The following is a 21,489-nucleotide window of genomic DNA, read 5'->3' on the forward strand; positions in this document are numbered from 1 at the left end:
GGGTTGTAGGGAGGTCATACAGGCACGTGGAGGCCACACACACTACTGAGCCTCATTTTGACTTGTTTTAAGGACATTACATCAAAGTTGGATCAGCATGTAATGTGTTTTTCCACTTTAATTTTGAGGGTGACTCCAAATCCAGACCTCCATGGGTTAATAATATTGATTTCCATTGATAATTTTTGTGTGATTTTGTTGCCAGCACATTCAACTATGTAAAGAACACAGTATTTAATAAGAATATTTCATTCATTCAGATCTAGGATGTGTTATTTTAGTGTTCCCTTTATTTTTTTGAGCAGAGTATATATATATATATATATATATATATATATATATATATATACTAGCTGTTCTAACCGTTCTTAGCACGAGAGTTTCTGATTTTCACAGCTGTACATATGAATGAGTGTTAAAAGAGCTGTAGATGTGAGACGTGTTAATGTAAGTAAATATTAATCCATGGTTCTTGGCGTTACCCGAGGAGCACCCATAGCAAATACGGTAATAAGTGACGGGACCCTTCTTGTAGTTTATGAAATTCTACACACTGGAGGAGCAATCCACATTTTGATCCAATTGCCCATTTGGGCGTTATCGTTCACGCAATACAAGTCACGCATCGGTAATGACGTCATGTCAACCCCCTTTTCATTCCCTTAGGGGAGGTTTATTAAAATTCTAATTACGTAGTTTTCTTATTTACCACCTGAAGAATTCCTACGTTAAATTTCAGCTTCCTAACATATTGAGAAGAGAATTAGTGATGTGTCAGTGAATGAGTAAGTAGGGGCTTTCACATTTATTTATATAGATATATAACTGCAGATGGACGGCACTCCCCGTGTTTCAATATGAAGAAGAGCTTTTTTGTACAGATAATCACTTTACCTTATCCGTGGTGCAAGAGACCTGTCTGTAATCAGGCAGAGCTATGCATACACTTACCTCTGAATAACCCGCAATTCTGTCTACATGCCCATGACAGATGAGATGCGTCTGAGACAAATATGATATCACCTGTAGTTTATCAAAGCTGCATATGCTCAGCTACGGAGTATGTGCAGTGCGAAAAATCTCAAGATCCATCCTCAAAATGGACCATGCGGCAACACTGAATCAGCCAGTAAGTGCTTTACACCACAATAACAGGATTCTCACCCTCTTTTGACCTTAGTCTCATTATTGCCCTTGATTTCCTACTGTCCATTACCTGTCAGTTACACAACACTACAAACACATACGTTTTGGTGCCAGAATAAAAATAAATTTTAATATTGAAAGTAGAGAAAAGAAACAGTGCATAGCATGTGCATAGCTTCAATGTATCCCGCTTTACTAAGGACAATCCCAATTTTTTTTCCCATGAAGTGATAAAGTGGAAGGTGATAAAGGACCAGCCAATCAGATTTTAACTTCCATGTCACAGGTTGTGTTTGAAAAATGACAGGAGCTGACTGGCTGGTCCTTTATCATCTTCCACTTTATCACTTCACCACGCTTAATAAATCTGCCCCTGTGTTACAAAGCTCCTTTTCCCACAAGAGCTCTAGCAGCAGAAACATAGGCCCTCATTCCGAGTTGTTCGCTCGCAAGCTGCTTTTAGCAGCATTGCACACGCTAAGCCGCCGCCTACTGGGAGTGAATCCTAGCTTAGCAAAATTGCGAACGAAAGATTCTCAAAATTGCGAATAGAAATTTCTTTGCAGTTTCTGAGTAGCTCGGGACTTACTCTGCCACTGCGATCAGTTCAGTCAGTTTCGTTCCTGGTTTGACGTCACGAACACTGGGTGCGTTCGCCCAGACACTCCCCCGTTACTCCAGCCACTACCGCGTTTTTCCCAGAAACGGCAGCATTTTTTCACACACTCCCATAAAACGGCCAGTTTCCGCCCAGAAACACCCACTTCCTGTCAATCACATTACGATCACCAGAACAAAGAAAAAACCTTGTAAGCCGTGAGTAAAATACCAAACATCTTAGCAAATTTACTTGGCGCAGTCGCAGTGCAAACATTGCGCATGTGCAATTAGCGGAAAATTGCTGCGATGCAAAGAAAATTACCGAGCGAACAACTCGGAATGACCACCATAGGGTAAGAGGTTACATTCCTATATAAGTTCTATATTATTTGTGAATAAACTGATAGTGATTTTTATTGCCTTAACAACAGGTCACACGAGGACTCATGATTTCATGGCTAAGATTTATGTGATGTCACTGAGAGAGTAAAAGTGACAGATTATTGGCATAGAATCCATCTTCTCTCTAAGCAATGAATGTCTCCCCAGTAGTGGTTTTCGGCACAAGGGAATTGTCTCTCTCTTCAACAGGCTTCTGTAACACAAAGCATACATATGAAATGTTATAGTATCTTACTATGCAAGGTCTAAGAATATATGAAATTGGATTTAGTACACACACACACACACACACACACACACACACACACACACACACATATATATGGATGAGCAGAATAGAATTCTAAATCAAATCAATCTTCGGTGTGACCACCCTTTGCCTTCAAGACAGTATCAATTCTTCTAAGTCCAATTGCACATTTTTTGAAGGAACTTGGCAGGGAGTTTGTTCCAATCATCTTAAAGAATTAACCACATATCTTATACGTTAGGGAACTCCAGCTCAAATGTGTAAGACCCCTAGAGCCCATGAAAGGGTCTTCTCCCTATAACAGCCACCAGCTGTTCCCTTAGTGCCTGATTTGCACACCGGTACTTCAGTGGCCACCAGGACTTATACCTCTATCTTTTAGGGGCTTACACAATTGCCTGGAGTCAGCAGGATTATTTGCAGGAGTGGTAACGGCAGGCTGATGCAGAATGGCACAGAAATAGTTAACCAGGTACTTGACTGTGGAATCCTAGAAGTATCATGACACTGGAACTAAGTGGGGCAGGGATTTCTAAGCATTATGATTGTGGACTGTGGATGTGGGCTACCAACAATAAAGGAATATCAAATCTGGAGTGCAACACAATACTTAAGCACAGGTGGGAAACAGCTGATTAATGAGAATGAATGTCTGAACCAAAACCTGAATGCAGCACTTGGATACAACACTATGAATACAGCAAGTAGGCATGAACGTCCACAGTGATGAATACTTTGTAGTTTATTTTAGCAGCAGAATAATAAAGTATTTGCACGGGAATCAACAGTTAGAATCCAAAGCACAAGGAATGCAGTGTTAGCACAGCAGACCAATAATTAGTCAGGAATACCAGCAGGCATACTGTAGGTGAGATCCACAAGTACTGATTAAATCCCACTACCAAGAACAAGGTATATTTGCACAGTCACTTAGCTGAAAGTCTTTGGAACTTAACTAGGCAGAGCAAGGCAAGGCAGCGCTTGAACTGGGACTGGCTGAAAAGGCTTCCAGTTTAGATCCTAAACCGATGAATCAGTCATTTGGACAGAGTTGAGGACAGCAGTTTGATCACAGGACGCTTGACATAGGATCTGCAAAGAAGGAACTATCACTGGCAGGGCTTGTTGCTTTTTATAAGGAGCAGAGACAAATTGTAATGAGCCCCCTTGATTACAGAATACATTGCAGCTGGCATGCTGCACACATACACAGAGAGGCATCCAAGCTGCTTAGCAACAGCCGGGACCAGGATCCTGCGACTGACATGATGCAGCATCCCAGTCACCTAGCAACAGCCGGGACATGCTACAGCAGTGAGCAGCAGCAGCGACTCATAACATTATGTGGATGTAGGCTTAAACCCTTCTGTCTCTTCATGTAAACCCATGCAAACTCGATGATGTTGAGATCAGGGCTCTGTGGGGGGTCACGTCATCCCTTCCAGGACTCCTTGTTCTTCCTTGATATTGGCTGTATGTTTGGGGTCGCTGTCCTCCTGCAGAATAAATATCAGACGCCTCCCTGATGGTATTGAATGATGGATAAGTACCTGCCTGTATTTCTCAGAATTGAAGCACAAAGAAACAGGCAACATAGAGCACCGTAGATGCAGTGGTCGGCCAAAGAAACTTAGTCAGATAAAAGACACATCATGCTTACCTCTCTTCAAAATCAAAAGATGTCCAGCAGTGCCATCAGCTCAGAACTAGCAGAAACCCGTGGGACCGAAGTACACCCATCTACTGTTTGGTGAAGTCTGGCTAGAAGTGGTCATCATGGGAGAATTGCAGCCAAAAAGCCATAATAGTGTTGATGTCACAATGGTGATGATGTCACAATGGTGATGATGTCACAATGATGATGATGTCATAATGGTGATGGTGTCACATTGGTGATGATGTCAAAATGGGGTTGATGTCACAATGGTGATGATGTCATAACTGTGATGATGTCACAATGGTGATGATGGCATAATGGTGATGATGTCATAATAGTGATGATGTCATAATAGTGATGATGTCACAATGGTGATGATGTCATAATGGTGTTGATGTCACAATAATAATGATTTCACAGTGGTGATGATGTCACAATGGTGATGATGGTGTCATAATGGTTTTGATGTCACAATGGTGATTATGTCGCATTGGTGATGATGTCATAATGGTAATGATGTCATAATGGTGATTATATCATAATAGTGATGATGTCGCAATGGTGATGATGTCATAATAGTGTTGATGTCATAATGGTGATAATGTTACAATGTTGATGATGAGCTAATGGTGATGATGTCATAATGGTGATTATGTCATAATAGTGATGATGTCCCAATGGGGATGATGTCATAATGGTGATGATGTCATAATAGTAATGATGTCACAATGGTGATGATGTCATAATGGTGATTATGTCATAATAGTGATGATGTCATAATGGTGATGATGTCATAATAGTAATGATGTCACAATGGTGATGATGTCATAATGGTGATGATGTAATAATGTCTCATTGGTGATAATGTCATAATGGAGATGATGTCACTATGGTTATTATGTTGCATTAGTGATGATGTTATAATGATGATGATGTCATTATGTGCTGACGTCACAATAGTTATGATGTCACAATGGTGATGATGTCACAATGATGATGATGTCATAATGGTGACATCATCATACCTTTGGCGTAGAAACAAGGCCATGCTACTCAACCATGCATGAAAACATAGTAACTGGGGTGCAGAAAAATGGCAGCAGGTGCTCTGGACTGATCAGTCAAAATATGAAATATTGGACTGTAACAGAAGGCAGTTTGTTTGCTGAAGGGCTGAACAGCAGTATAATAAGAGTGTCTGCAGGCAACAGTGAAGCATGGTGAAGGTTCCTTGCAAGTTTGGGGCTGCATTTCAGCAAATGGAGTTGGGGATTTTGTCAGGATTAATGGTGTCCTCAATGCTGAGAAATACACGCAGGTACTTATTCAGCATGCAATACCATCAGGGAGGCATCTGATTGGCTCCAAATTTATTCTGCAGCAGGACAACCAGAGCCAGCCATAGCCAATATGATGCCCTAGGCAAGATTTTGGCTGGTGTTTCCTAGCATCACTGCTAGTTACTGACCCTGTACCCCTTTCTCAGCACCATCACCCCTCACCCATAGCAGTCCTCATTTTGGTGTTCCTACCTCCTATATTTGAAATAGGAACACTGCGCACATTCAGCGCACAGCCCAAAAAGGGGCTTGCTGGGAAGGGGCATGCTCTTCATTCACATTAGATCACACAGTAGTGCCCTTTCTATACGTTACTCCACACAGTAGAGCACCGTATACTCATAATGCCACACATTAGTAATTCCTTTATACGCATAACACACAGTAATGCCCCTTACACATATGACACACATTATTAATGTCTTTATACATATAATGCACCTTATCCATTATGCCAACCTTTATTAATGCCCTGATACACATAGACACACATAATGCCCCTTACACATATGCCGAACACTATTGCACATCCAACCACCTGTACACAGCACTCACACAGCCACTAACACTGTGATCTCTGCCTCTGCTTGGATACAGATGTGTCCTCATACATCTTGCCTCAATATACCATGCAGCAGGAGTCAGCTGGCAGCTCTATGTGACTATAATGCACAACTACCTTCTGCTGGTTAAAATGATATGCGGCATGCCTATATTCTGTGTGTGACTGATGCTTTATCTGCATACGAAATGCTACATTACAGTATATCTGGGATTTGATCCCTGTTCTCGACCCCCTGCCAGTCGTGGCTCTCTGGCAGACAACCTTTTGACCTGGTGGACTAAAATAATTTTCCTCTGTGCCCTACAGGAGCCTCCCATCACTGGGCACATAATCCCACTAGGAGGAGCTCTCTACTGTTCCCTATCACCCCTTACAGCACGGAGTTGCTGCTGGCTGGGTCTCCATTAACTGCTCCTGTGCCTCACCCCTCTGTCACTCCGATTCAAGTCCTAAGTATGCCCTGAGAGTGATCCTGTGTATGTCATATTAGGGCCCCCGACTCTCAGTCCCCTTCATCTGCCCATCTGGCAAATGGATAATTATCTCAGGCTTCCTGCACATATAGAGCCCATGCTCATGTCTACAGGTAAGTAAAGTAAGTAAAGTAAAGTTTCAATTGGCAGGACACTATTCCTGGAATTCTAGGCCTACACAGGACAATGTGAATTTACCCTTTCATTTCACAAGGCACCTGTGCATGCCATAATTCTCAGTTCTAGACATCAATCTCATTCCCATTCTGCTTCAGTATTATAAGGTACAGTAGCTCCTCACTTTTTGAATATTTCCACTCTGATTTATTTTCAACATGGCTAATCGGAACCGCAAGGCTCCTACCGGAGACTCCGCTTCTTTTTTTGGCCCTAAACGTGGTAAAATACTAATCAACAACCAGCTTCCCCTGAGACATTTCAGGAATTGGGATCATCTCCGTCCAGATATGATCAGGTCCTACCTGCTGGTTCTGACCCATATGATACCTTGGTACAACGGACTGCAACTACATTTTGGGTCGAAATGCGTGCAGCTGTATAGAAACTCAAATTGGAAATATCCTCACTAAGTGTGCGCACTACTTTAGAACAAAAGACAGACGATCTCTGCAACAATCAGGATGTTATCACCCAGGAAGTATCAGAGCTCCGCTCAGAAGTTGAGCTTTTACGTGTTCATGTAGGGGATCTCAAAAATCGTTTGCGATCTACTTCACTTCACTATATCACTACTACACTACATCTCCACACTATGCAGCATATTTAGCACAATCCACATCTGAGATGCAGATGTGATACATGTGACAAAAATCACATTGCAAAAATTTAATACATCGCAGGGATGTTTCAATTATCGCCAACAGGGACAGAGCTTGCGAGAAAGCTCTATCCCTGCGAATCCTGTTACCACAATTCTCAGGGTATTTTTCGTAAAAATAACCAGACACAAGTGATGAGAGGGGCAGAAGCACAGGTGGGGAGGGAGGCAGAGATACTAATGGAGAGAGAGGCAGAGGCACAGGTGTGAAAGGGGCAATGACACAAGTGGGGAACAAGACACAGGTGGTAAGAGGGGTGGACACACAGTTAGTGAAGGTGACACAAGTGAAGAGGGCGGCGGAAGCACAAGTAGAGAGAAGGCAGAGACATAGGTGGGGAGGGGGCAAAGACACAGGTTGGAAAGGGGCAGAGACACAGGTTGGAGAGGGGAGGAAGCACAGGTGGTGAAGGGGCAGAGACTCGAGTGGGGAGGTGGTAGAGATACAGGTGGAGGGGCTGTGAGAAGCACACATTGGGAAGGGGGCAGAGATGCAGGTGCAGAGGGGGCAAAGATGCAGGTGAGGAGTGGGCAGGGACGCAGGCGAGGAGGGGGAAGAGACACCGGTGCGAAGGGGGCAGAGACGCAGGAGGGGAAGGGGCAGAGACATGGGTGGGGAGGGGGCAGAGACACGGGGGCGGGAGGGGGAAGAGATGCAGGTGGGGAGGGGGCAGAGATGCAGGAGGTGAAGGGACAGAGACCCGGGTGGGGAGGGAGAAGAGAAGCTGGTGGATGGGTGAGGAGGGGGCAGAGACACAGGTGGGGAGGGGGCAGAGATGCAGGTGAGGAGGGGGCAGAGATGTGGGAGGGGAGGGGCAGAGATGCGAGTGGGGAGGGGGCACAGATACAGGTAGAGAAGGGGCAGAGATAAAGGTGTGAAGGGGCAGCAACGCAGGTGTGGTGGGTCAGAGATGCAGGTGGAGAGGAGTAAGAGACGCAGGTAGAGAGGGGGCAGAGACGCAGGTGTGATGGGGCAGAGACACAGGAGGGAATGGGCAGAGATACAGGTGAGATGGGGGCAGAGATGCAGGTAGAGAGGGGGCAGAGACAGGTGGAGAAGGGGCAGAGATAAAGGTGTGGAGGGGCAGAGATACAGGTGTGGTGGGGCAGAGATGCAGGTGGAGAGGGGGCAGAGACTCAAGTGGGGAGTTAGTAGAGATACAGGTGGAAAGGCTGGGAGAATCACACGCTGTGAAAGGGGCAGAGACACCGGTGGGGCAGGGGCAGATATACAGGTGGGGAGGGGGCAGGGATACAGGAGGAGAAGGGGCAGAGATGCAGGTGTGGAGGAGGCAGAGACACAGGTGTGGTGGGGGCAAAGACACAGGAGGGGAAGGATCAGAGATATAGGTGTGGATGGGGCAGAGATACAGGTGAGGAAGGGCCAGAGACACAGGTGAAGAGGGGTCAGAGATGCAGGTGGAGAGGGATCAGAGACGCAGGTGGAGAGGGATCAGAGACGCAGGTGGAGAGGGGTCAGAGATGCAGGTGGAGATGGGGCAGAGACGCAGGTGGAGAGGGGTAAGAGACGCAGCTGGAGAGGGGGCAGAGACGCAGGTGTGGTGGGGGCAGAGACACAGGAGGGGAAGGGGCAGAGACACAGGAGGGGACGGGGCAGAGATACGAGTGGGGAGGGTGTAGAGAGGCAGGTGAGGAGGGGGCAGAGATACAGGTGATGAGGGGGCAGAGACGCAGGAGGAGAGGGGGCAGAGACGCAGATGTGGTGTGGGTAGAGACACAGGAGGGGAAGGGCTAAAGATACGGATGGGGAGGGGGCAGAGACACAGGTGCGGTGGGGCCAGAGACGCAGGAGTGCCTGCTGCGGCCATATCTGATGTCCCTGGCCATTTAGGGGAAAAGTTAACCTGGTGGTACATAATCCCCACCACACGGTCCAGTCACAGTGCATCTCTGTATGGTAGCATCGGATGGGGAGAAAAGCAGTAGAAGACAGGGGGAGGAGCAGAAATGGGGTCAGGGGGTGCATGGAAAAATCTGCAACCCCTGTGGTAACTGCTGCAAAATTTCTACTGCTAAATTATTCCTCCCCCTCCCCCTGTGCCCACTGGCCACCAGCTCTAAGCCCCTGCTGCTGATAAAGCTGCTTAGAAAGAAGCAGTGCAAAAGTACTCACAGCATGTGGGCTGAGCGCTGAGCTTTGGACAGGTCCGAGAGGCGGGGCTTCCAATGGATCTGGGAGGCGGGGCTTCCAACGGGTCAAGGAGGTGGTGCTATGGATGGGTCCAGGATGCGGAGCTTCTCTGGCAGTACAGGACTGAGCATTCGACAGGTCATTGACGTTGTTGTTGTTCTTCTTCGGTGGGGTGCAGGGGCGCTGCTTCTGCATGCCCTTTGTCTGGCGCAGGAGGGTCTTGTGTTGGCCTGGTGTTATTTACAGTGACCGGGAGGTGAGTGAGCTTCGCTGGTGGTGACATGATTTTTTTTTCCTGCCAATACTGGCTGCGCTGAAGGGGAGCCTATGGGCCTATTTTCAATGGGGGGCCTGGAGCTGCAGCTCCATCCACCCCATTGTTAATCCGGCCCTGATTAAATGGTGGAATGATCATATCATTGCGGCTTCTTTGTGCCCATCTAGCTGAGATTCAAGTGATGTTGTTATTACTTTTCTCTACTTTACAATATTTGCTAAATATTCTCTTTCTCATTCATTTATTTTTGATAGTCTATTATACTGTGATAGTATTATTTGATTCTTAGTTTTGCCATTTACTCCCTCTTAAGGGATCTTTAGGATGTTGGATATGTCCTATCTTGCAAAATTTCTGCTGTATACCGCCCGTTTTTATTAATGGGGATGCCCCTTTGCCTCGTAGACCACCTGATGACAATGTTTGTGACCCCAATTCTTCCATTGTTAATTGGCTTGCACTGTCCTAGCGTCCCCCCCCCCCCCCCCCCAACGTTCTGACCTGTCCTCCACGGGAGTCGATTTGCTGTAATGCTGTATGTCGTGTCCATGAGATTGCAACCTTTTTTGATTATTTGGGTGGCCTCCCTGCCACCGTACCCTTTTTTCTCGCCTTTTGCCTTCCCGCCCCACAAATTTTTTCTGCCCACAGCAACACACATTTTTTAGGATCATAGAGTCGTCTTTATCTCAGGTTCTCCTCTGGAAATTGCCATGACTCTAAATATATAAACATTGAATGTTAACAGTCTACACTCTCCCCGAAAATGAACCATGGCTATTTAATTTTTTTTAAACAAAAGACGATATAATTCTCTTACAAGAGGACTCTTTTTAAAACTACTCACCCCTTATTAGCCTCCCAGGCTTATCCACAAGCTTTCTATTATGCTGCACCGAAAAAAACACATATATTGCACTGCCTTATTGCTACGTAGTTCACTCACATGCTACTCACATGCTCAGTTGAGAATTCATTTTCAGACCCCAAGGTTCGCTTTAACATAGTAGTCCTTCACCTGGGACAGTCCTGCTTAACTGTTGCCTTTGTTTATGCCCCCAATATGGAACAGGGTGCCTTTCACACTGATTTTTTCTTTTGCCTCGAAAAACTATCGCAGGGCCATATCATTATAGGTGGTACTTTAATGATGTCCCGGATATATGCTGAGACTGCACTCAATCCCATATACCAAGCTTCTCCAGGATCAGGGAATCTAAGTTAGTAAATAGTAACTTATGGCTACTATGATTCTTGGAGAGTATTATACCCATGTGAATGCACGTATACCCATTACTTTATACCCCATGACATTCATTCCAGAATTGACCTCTTCTTGGTGGATACTAACACAGTGCAAGGTTTAGCTACAGCCTGTATCATATCAATTTTATGGTCTGATCATATGGCTGTGTCCCTATCTATTTCCTCCTCCCTGTTAGCTCCTCCTGCTTTTCGCTGGAAAATGAACTCTACCCTCATCCTGAAAAAAGGTTTTATTGCACAGACCAGTAGAGCTTTGGAAGATTTTTTTTGTCCTGAATACCTCGGAGATTTCCCAAGCTATAATCTGGGAAGCACATAAAGCCTCCATTCGAGGTCATTTATATCTTTGGCTAAGGCTCAAAAGACAAAAGATCGTCAGGCAGTTGCGGATCTTGAGCGACAAATTGAGGACTGGACGCAATGTCATCAACAGGCTCCTAAAAGCTCTATGTAAAGTAAACTCTTAGTGCTGAAAGGCCAGTTGTAGCAGATATTATCTGCCAAAGCAGCTAGGACTATGCGGTGGCTACAGGTTAAGTTCTATTCCAAAGACGACAAGGTGGACTCTCTTTTTGCTGCTTGTTTACGTGCTCACAAGCAAAGAAACAGGGTTCATTCACTAAGAGACCGACAGCACAAGCTGACTTATGATCACAGCAAATCGCGCATTGTTTTAAATAATTTTATCAATCATTGTATAATTTACCTGCACCGTATGATAATCTGACGTTGCAGGAATGTATCGATAACTTATTATTTACCTGTCCCCTACCCGTCTTTTAGACTAACAGCTCCAGTCACTTGATCTGGAAATATCAACTGAGGAGATTGAGTTAACTATCAAGTCACTGAAGAAGTTGACAGCGCCCGGCCCAGATGGCCTACCGGCTATTTATTATAAGAAATTAAGCCGAGTGCTGGTTGTTTAATGCCATATTTATGAGAACGCATTTCGACAGTTCCACCACCAGAGCAGAAATAGTTATCATACCTAAACCTGGCCGTAGCTATCACCCTATATTGCTCTTGAACTCTGATCTAAAATTATGTACGAAAATCCTGGCCAACCAGCTAGCTGGGGTGATATCCTCCCTGGTCCACCAAGATCACGTCGGTATCAACCCTGGCAGACAAGCTTTCAATAATATCAGATGGGCTATAAATACTATACATTTTGTTGATTGCACTAAAACTCCCTCTCTAGTGATGGGATTGGATCATGAAAAAGCGTTTGATCGGGTTTCATGGCTCTATATGGGTCGTACTTTGCGGCACTTTGGCCTTTCTGACCGATTCCTTACAGGTATGCAGTCACTTTATGATTCACTATCAGCTTGTGTCTTAGTGAACGGTCTAATTTCTCAACCCTTTACTATAAAAAATGGAACAAGTCAGGGTTGCTCCTTGTTGCCTTTGATCTTTGCTCTAATGATAGAACTTTTGGCCTCTAAGATCTGTAGTTGCCTGGGCATATCTGGGATATCTATTGGCTCCTCAGAATATAAAATATTTCTCTATGCTGACAGTATTGTCAAAGTCGGAAAAATTAGACATACACAGAGTGGCGCTTCTCGGTGGTGGCGGAAGGACACAATTGACGTATGTGGATGCACCATGTTTCTTTACCACGCATCGTGCATAGAGTCACATGGCGTGCATGTTGCCGCGTGGTGGGTGTGTATACGGTAAAAGGCGCAATCACTGAGAAATGCCATAAAGACGCACACAGACACATATTCATACAACACATAAATTACACATTGACAAAACATGTCCAACACAAGAATTGAATTGTATTTGTATATGTATTAAAGAGTGTAAAACCAGACATATATGTATTACTGGGGTGGAACAAGTTAATTATATCATGCTTAGTGTCAAAATGGTCAGGAGAATGTTTGGATTAATTTGATAGCTATGGGTCAATTGTTGCACATTGTGACAATTAGTTATGATCAAATGTAGGATTATAAAGTCACATTCTGTGAGACAAAGGACTTCCTGCAGCAGCATTTCCAGTGTCAAACACCTGTACCTGCATCTTAAAACTGGACATTGCTCACATATGAACTGACAAATAACACACAATGAATGAGAAACTTCCCTCTCCTGGACCAATAGCAGAAGACCCAGCCCCAGATGTATACCTTCTAAAATACACAGTATATAAGTACATCCTCCTTGCCCAGGGAGTTCAGTGTTGCTGATTCTAACTGGTGATGTCTGTCCTCTGAGCTAAGGGTGATGTATACTGGCTGTAACTGCTTCTTATGTAATTGTAACTCTGTACCTCTTTCATATGCTTATACGTGTTTTACTTAATGATATATATATTGTGTTAGGCGCCGAGGGTCCGCTCGTCAGTGCGGCCGGCGCCTAGCAACGGGGACGCCACTGTCGGATCGTGTTCCCCGTTGCTGGGTCTAAGTTTATATCATCACTGGTTTCCTGGCTGTGTAGCATGCAGCTGCACGGCATGTTGTAATTATCACTCATCTGTTTCCCTGGCCATGCAGCTTGTCAGCTGCATGGCATTTAATCCAATCAGCCTCCAAACAGCTGATTGGAAGACTCTCTGTTAAAAGCACTCCCAGGACTCCTCACAGACGCCGGTGATAGCTTCCTGTTTGCCTGATTCTGCTGCAGAGAGAGTTCCCAGTCCCGGTCTGTTCGTTTGTTCCTGTTCTCAGTGATCCTGTACTCGGAAGTTACCATCTGTTCCTGGAGTCTGATCGAGCACCTTTAACATCTGGTGGCGTTCGTGAGTCGCGGCGCAGCCGTGTGTTGCGGCTTGTCCGCTACTATTTATTATTGTGTTTATTTTGAGTTCTGGAGCTTTGCGGAGGATTCCGCTTCCACAAGATCCACTCTGGTGTCCAGCGGTGCCGGATAGGAGTGTCGGATCCGTGGATCTTTGGTTGTCCTTTTCCCTGGCGGCTAGTCCGCACATACCTTTTGATTTAGTTTAGTTAGCTTGTAACCCCTGGCTTGGTTGCTTAGTCAGAGGGCCCCTTGTTATCACCCTGTCTCGGACTTCCCCTTGTCTCCCATTAAGACCTGCGGGGGCATCGGGGTTGGGCAGACATAATCCGCCCTTCGAACGCGGCTGCCATGGGCTCAAGCAACCATAGTCTCGCAGGGGATTTCTGATAACACGGGCGAGACAACGGAGTTAGGGCGCCAGGGGTTACTAGGCTCTCCAGCTCCCACAACCTGTATTTCATTCCTGTACTCAGATCTCTGCCATAAGATCTTCTCCAGTCTGGAGTACAGGAATCGTAACATTATCACCGGCCAGACAAAAAAAAAAATTTTCAACAGGAGTTAATTTTTTCACTTATCCAGTTGGGAGAATTTTGTCGGCCTCATGAATCCCACCGGTGTTGGGCCAAATCCTGGCCAGTTTTTGGTTAGTCAGATTCAGGAACTTACCCAGATGGTTCAGGATCTGTCCCTCCGGGTAAGCTCACAGGAAGATCTGTTACGGACTTCCTCGAGGGTCATCCCTGAACCAAAAATGCATCTGCCTGACCGTTTTTCTGGGGATAGAAAACAGTTTTTTAATTTTAAAGAGTCTTGTAAACTGTATTTTCGTTTAAGACCAGTTTCCTCAGGTACGGAGGCTCAGCGGGTTGGAATTATAATTTCTCTGCTTCAGGGGGATCCTCAGACCTGGGCTTTTGGTTTAAAGACAGACGATCCGGCCTTATCGTCTGTAGACGCCTTTTTGAAATCTTTAGGGCTATTGTATGACGACCCTGATAGAGAGGCATCCGCAGAAAGTCAGTTGCGTGCTCTAAGACAGGGTAGGAATCCTGCAGAGAATTATTGTACAGAGTTTCGCCGTTGGTCGAACGACTGTGGCTGGAATGATCCTGCCCTGCGCAGTCAGTTTCGCCTCGGCTTATCTGAATCTATAAAAGACAGCCTCCTTCAGTATCCCGCTCCTGAGAACCTTGATAAACTCATGGAGCTCTCTATTAAAATAGATCGTAGGCTCAGAGAGCGGAGGACTGAGAAAGGGGCATCTGTAGTTTCTTTTCCCTGTGTTTCTTCCGTTCCGGTAGACATGGAGGAGCCTATGCAGATTGGTCTCTCCAAATTGTCTCCGGAAGAAAGAACCAGGAGGCAAAATTCTGGTCTGTGTTTGTACTGCGGAGGTAAGGGACATTTTGCCCGTAGTTGCCCAAACAAGTCGGGAAACTTCCTGACCAAGTGAATAGTGAGGGGGTTCACTTTGGTCTACAGCTCATCTCCTCAAATAATTCACTATTGGTTCCTGCTAAAGTTTCTTATGACAGCCTCTGTTCCTCGGTCTCTGCTTTTGTGGACAGTGGAGCTGCAGGAAACTTTATGGACTTAACATGGGCCAAGGCCTTAGGTATTCCTCAGTTAACCTTAAGTAGGTGTATCACCATGCATGGTTTAGATGGGAGTCCCTTATCCAATGGGGTTATTTCTCTATGTACACCTCCTGTTTTGCTCTCGGTGGGAGCTCTACATTCTGAAAAGATTGAGTTTTTTCTTACCCATTGTCCAGCAGTTCCTGTGGTTCTGGGTCACCCTTGGCTGGCCTTTCATAATCCCATCATAGATTGGCAGTCTGGGGAGATCCTACAATGGAGTACCATCTGTGATAAAGAATGTATTACACTTCCTATCCGAGTAGCTGCTGCCAGGTCCGCACATATTCCTGGAGAATACCAAGATTTTTTGGATGTGTTTTCCAAGGGCAATGCGGATATTTTGCCTCCCCATAGGCCTTATGATTGTACCATTGAGTTAATTCCTGGTGCCACGTTGCCTAAAGGAAGGTTATATGCATTGTCTGGTCCTGAAACTGTGGCCATGAATGAGTATGTGAAAGAAAGTCTTGAGAAAGGGTTTATCAGGCCATCTAAATCCCCTTTAAGTGCAGGTTTTTTCTTCGTAGAGAAGAAGGATGGTTCCCTCAGACCCTGCATTGACTTTCGAGCCCTGAATAAAATCTCAGTAAAGAATACTTACCCTCTGCCTCTGATCTCTGTTCTCTTTGATCAGCTACGTTCGGCTGTTATTTTTTCTAAGATTGACCTGAGAGGAGCATATAATCTCATTAGAATCAGATCAGGGGATGAGTGGAAAACGGCATTCAGTACTCAATCAGGTCACTATGAGTATCTGGTCATGCCATTCGGCCTATCTAACGCTCCGGCAGTCTTTCAGGATCTCATTAATGATGTGCTCCGTGAGTTTCTGGGAAGATTCGTTGTGGTCTATTTAGACGACATTTTGATTTATTCTGACTCTATAGAACAACATGTTACCCAGGTGCGTCAGGTACTTAAGAAATTACGTGAAAATCACTTGTATGCCAAACCGGAGAAGTGTGAATTTCACGTCACGGAGGTATCCTTTTTAGGGTACATTATTTCCCCTCGGGGATTCCGAATGGAACCTAAGAAGCTCCAAGCCATCCTGAGTTGGGCGCAACCCACCAACTTAAAAGCAATTCAGCACTTTTCAGGGTTTGCAAACTACTATAGAAGGTTTATTCACTCTTTCTCTGACATAGTTGCTCCCATTGTGGCACTCACTAAGAAGGGAGCAGATCCTACCAATTGGTCATGTGAAGCTAAAGTATCTTTTCAGGCCTTGAAACAAGCCTTTGTCTCAGCCCCTGTCCTTAGACATCCCAACCCAGAATTGCCTTTCATCGTTGAGGTAGATGCCTCGGAGGTTGGTGTAGGGGCTATCCTTTCTCAGAAGGATCCAGATTCCCTTGAGTTACATCCTTGTGCCTTTATGTCCAGGAAATTCTCATCTGCTGAATCCAACTACGATGTTGGTAATCGGGAGTTGCTGGCTATTAAATGGGCTTTTGAGGAGTGGAGACATTGGCTTGAAGGAGCGACCCATACCATTTCTGTTTTGACGGATCACAAAAATCTTCAATACATTGAATCAGCTAAGCGACTGAATGCCCGACAGGCTCGTTGGGCTTTATTTTTCACTCGTTTCAAATTCATTATCACCTTCAGACCTGGTTCCAAGAATACCAAGGCAGATGCCCTCTCACGCAGTTTTCTTCCCGTTCAAGACAACAGTCCGGTTACTCTCATACTTCCGCCTTCAGTCATTCAGGCAGGTCTCACACAGGATGTTTTTTCTCAATTGAAGCTGCTTCAACATCAAGCTCCGGGAAATACTCCTGCTGGCCGTCTTTTTGTTCCTGAGTTTTTGAGAGCAACTGTTTTGGAGGAATTTCATGATAGCAAAGTTGCAGGGCATCTGGGAGTCGCTAAAACTTTTGAATTGGTATCCCGCTCAGTGTGGTGGCCTGGTCTTTCTAAAGACATTAAAGAGTTTGTTGTTTCGTGTCAGGTCTGTGCACAGCATAAAGTTCCCCGTTCTTTGCCTATTGGTCAACTTATGCCATTGAATGTTCCCCTTAGACCATGGTCGCATATCTCCATGGATTTTGTGGTGGATCTCCCTCTGTCAGCTGGATGCACAGTCATATGGGTGGTAGTGGACCGTTTTAGTAAGATGGCTCATTTTATTGGTCTTCCCCGATTGCCATCTGCCCAGGGATTGGCAGTCTTGTTCCTTCGTCATGTTTTCAGACTCCATGGGTTACCCACTGATATTGTTTCTGACAGGGGTCCACAATTCATTGCACAGTTTTGGAAGTCTTTTTGTGCTTCGTTAAAAATGAAATTATCATTAACCTCCGGTTATCATCCACAATCAAATGGACAGACTGAGCGAGTGAACCAATCCTTAAAACAATATTTGCGTTTGTACTCGGCCAAACTCCAAAATGACTGGTCTGAGTTTCTTCCATTGGCAGAGTTTGCTTATAATAATGCCTGTCATTCCTCCACCAATGTGTCTCCATTTTTTGCAGTTTTTGGTTTCCACCCCAGAGCTAATTCATTTTTCCAACATTCCTCTGTCTCCTCTCTGGCCCTGACCTCTCATCTTAAACTTATTTGGAAAAAAGTGCACATAGCTCTCAGAAAAGCAGCTTTCAGGGAAAAAGATTTTTCGGACAGGTTCCGGCGGCCGTGCACTTTTAGAGTAGGAGACAGGGTGTGGCTGTCGACTCGCAATATCAAACTTCGACAGACCTCAGCCAGATTGGGTCCTAGATTTATTGGACCATTTCTCATTATCAAAAAAGTCAATCCAGTTGCTTTCCGGTTACAGCTACCAAAAACGTTACGGATCGGAAATACCTTCCATTGCTCTTTGCTCAAACCATATGTTTCATCTAGCAGATTTCCTCGTAAAAAACCTCAGGGGAGATCACCAGTTAATGTACAGGGTCAGCAGGAGTTCGTGGTTGAGAAGGTTCTCGATTCCAAGTTGTCCCGGGGTCGGCTTTATTTTTTGGTGCATTGGAGAGGTTATGGTCCTGAGGAAAGGTCGTGGGTCCTAGATGAGGACCTTCATGCCCCAAGGCTCAAAAGGAATTTTTTCAAGAATTTCCTCAGAAACCCGGATTTAGGGGTTCCTTGACCCCTCCTCAAGGGGGGGGTACTGTTAGGCGCCGAGGGTCCGCTCGTCAGTGCGGCCGGCGCCTAGCAACGGGGACGCCACCGTCGGATCGTGTTCCCCGTTGCTGGGTCTAAGTTTATATCATCACTGGTTTCCTGGCTGTGTAGCATGCAGCTGCACGGCATGTTGTAATTATCACTCATCTGTTTCCCTGGCCATGCAGCTTGTCAGCTGCATGGCATTTAATCCAATCAGCCTCCAAACAGCTGATTGGAAGACTCTCTGTTAAAAGCACTCCCAGGACTCCTCACAGACGCCGGTGATAGCTTCCTGTTTGCCTGATTCTGCTGCAGAGAGAGTTCCCAGTCCCGGTCTGTTCGTTTGTTCCTGTTCTCAGTGATCCTGTACTCGGAAGTTACCATCTGTTCCTGGAGTCTGATCGAGCACCTTTAACATCTGGTGGCGTTCGTGAGTCGCGGCGCAGCTGTGTGTTGCGGCTTGTCCGCTACTATTTATTATTGTGTTTATTTTGAGTTCTGGAGCTTTGCGGAGGATTCCGCTTCCACAAGATCCACTCTGGTGTCCAGCGGTGCCGGATAGGAGTGTCGGATCCGTGGATCTTTGGTTGTCCTTTTCCCTGGCGGCTAGTCCGCACATACCTTTTGATTTAGTTTAGTTAGCTTGTAACCCCTGGCTTGGTTGCTTAGTCAGAGGGCCCCTTGTTATCACCCTGTCTCGGACTTCCCCTTGTCTCCCATTAAGACCTGCGGGGGCATCGGGGTTGGGCAGACATAATCCGCCCTTCGAACGCGGCTGCCATGGGCTCAAGCAACCATAGTCTCGCAGGGGATTTCTGATAACACGGGCGAGACAACGGAGTTAGGGCGCCAGGGGTTACTAGGCTCTCCAGCTCCCACAACCTGTATTTCATTCCTGTACTCAGATCTCTGCCATAAGATCTTCTCCAGTCTGGAGTACAGGAATCGTAACATATTGTACTTATGTTATTTTGTATGCATTCCTTTTTAATATAAAATACATTTATATATATCTGAGCATTGGACCTCAGCAAACCATGTGTGCGAATACTTACTTTCTCTTTAGGGAAATAGTGCTGCGACATTCAGCGCACTGTTATTGTATATGATAATAAGACGCAACTTGCGTCCACAGTATATAATAACACTGGTATTTAAATGTTCATTTACAATAAGGGAATTTCACAGTATCTTACTAAACCTCTCTAATCCTCTCATCTCACTCCCAAACCTATTCAAAGCTATACGGGAATTTGGTTCAAATTCTAATTTTAAAATTAATGCTTCCAAAACAAAAGTATTCGATTTTCACCTCCCAGCTTCTCTTAAAGACTCACTATCGCGTAATTTTGAGTTTAATTGGAAAACATTTAGCATTAAATATTTGGGCATGTATTTGACCAGACACTATTTACAACTTTACACTGCTGATTATCCTGGTTTAAGTCATACTATTACAGAAGATCTTCACAGGTGGTCAGGTCAATTTATATCATGGTTGGGCCAAGCGAACGCCTTGAAAATGAATATTCTCCCGCGTTTATTGTATCTTTTTCAGGCTCTTCCAGTGATGATACTTTTTACAACATTTTTACAGAAGCAGTCCTTGCACTTTCTTTGGGTAGGCAAAATACCTTGTGTGCATGAGACCAAGGAGGGTGGTTTAGGGGTTCCGAATATCAAATAATATTTTTATGCAGCTCACCTTTCCCAGGCAGTTCTTTGGCTCTCAGATATGTCTTCTCGTAGATGGGTCCAACTAGAATCTGATTTAGTTAAAAATTTTACTATATCTACTATCTTATGGCTACCTCACTCACTAAGGCCTCCAGGCTGGTCTGCATTTCCATCTATCGCATTCACTTTGTCTCTTTGGGACAGGCCTTTTCCCTTTTATCCTCCCCCTGCCCTTCCCCCTTTATGGGATTTTTCTTACAGTACTTGCAATTACGTAAATTTCATCTAGCATTTCTCCAGTCGACTAGCACTCTGATTAGATCCACCTTTGAATCCTTTTGTTTTCTCTGCTCTCCTTCTAAGAGCCTTTTATCTACGGTATATCGCCTCTTGATTAAACACAACCTACCCACATTAGCGTCTCATGAGTTGACATGGGATCGCGACTTAAGAGAACATGTTGGTCAAGACACATGGGAACAATTAAGGAATAATTTAGTCTCTTCGACCTCCTCTATTAGGCATACAGAAAACACCTTTACAATATACGTCCATTGGTATTTAGTCCCAACACACACCTAAAGTGAATCTTCCCCTCCACATCAGATTTGTGTTGGAGAGGGTGTGGGCAGGAAGTCTCCTTGGTAATTATATTCTGGGGTTGTCTCTGGAGAGATAAGCCCTTGACTAGCCTTCCAAATCGGTACTAACCTATTACTGCTGTGGACATGCCGTTTTCCCTTTCTTTTTTATTCTCCCTCAGAGTGTTCCAGGAATAGCTAAACCCACTCAAAAATATATCTGGCATAATACAAATGAAGTGAAGTATAAAATCACATTTCATTGGAAATCTCAAACTCTTCTGTCCATAGCAGCTTTTACTGTGGCAATATGGGATACTTATCATATTGAATTCCTACCAAGTATTGTATAGGTCCCCCTGGCTGACACATCATAATGCCCCTCCCTCCACCCCCAAACAAACACACACACACACACACACACACACACACACACACACACACACACACACACACACACACACACACACACACACCTTTTTGACTTTTAGTTACTGAGATATCCAATCTTGTTCATCTTTTGCTGATTTACTCTTGATGTCATGTTTATTCTTTCTACATTGTATTAACTGTGTGACTTTCTGTATCTCCCTTCCCCCTATCTCTTCCTTTTTTTCCTTCTGTCTTCCCTCCCTCCCTCCAATTGATTATTGTTTTATGAAAAATCTTTCAATAAACAGTATTGTGAAAAAAATATATATAAAGAACTCCATATGAAATGTATCAGGTATCTTTTCTTGAAATA

The 21,489-nt window shown here is 44.9% G+C and overlaps 1 protein-coding gene across 1 annotated transcript in view; it reads right to left on the reverse strand.

Moving 5' to 3' along the window:
• Positions 1 to 1,248: 1,248 nt before the first annotated feature.
• TMEM176B (transmembrane protein 176B) overlaps positions 1,249 to 21,489 on the reverse strand; it is a 145,641-nt gene continuing 125,400 nt past the window's right edge. The window contains exon 7 of the mRNA XM_063958429.1: positions 1,249 to 2,341. Within this exon, the coding sequence (XP_063814499.1) occupies positions 2,273 to 2,341 (69 nt within the window). The 3' untranslated portion in view covers positions 1,249 to 2,272. The remainder of the gene's footprint in view (positions 2,342 to 21,489) is intronic.

This window comes from Pseudophryne corroboree, chromosome 3, assembly GCF_028390025.1.
Source record: "Pseudophryne corroboree isolate aPseCor3 chromosome 3, aPseCor3.hap2, whole genome shotgun sequence".
NCBI lineage: Eukaryota > Metazoa > Chordata > Amphibia > Anura > Myobatrachidae > Pseudophryne > Pseudophryne corroboree.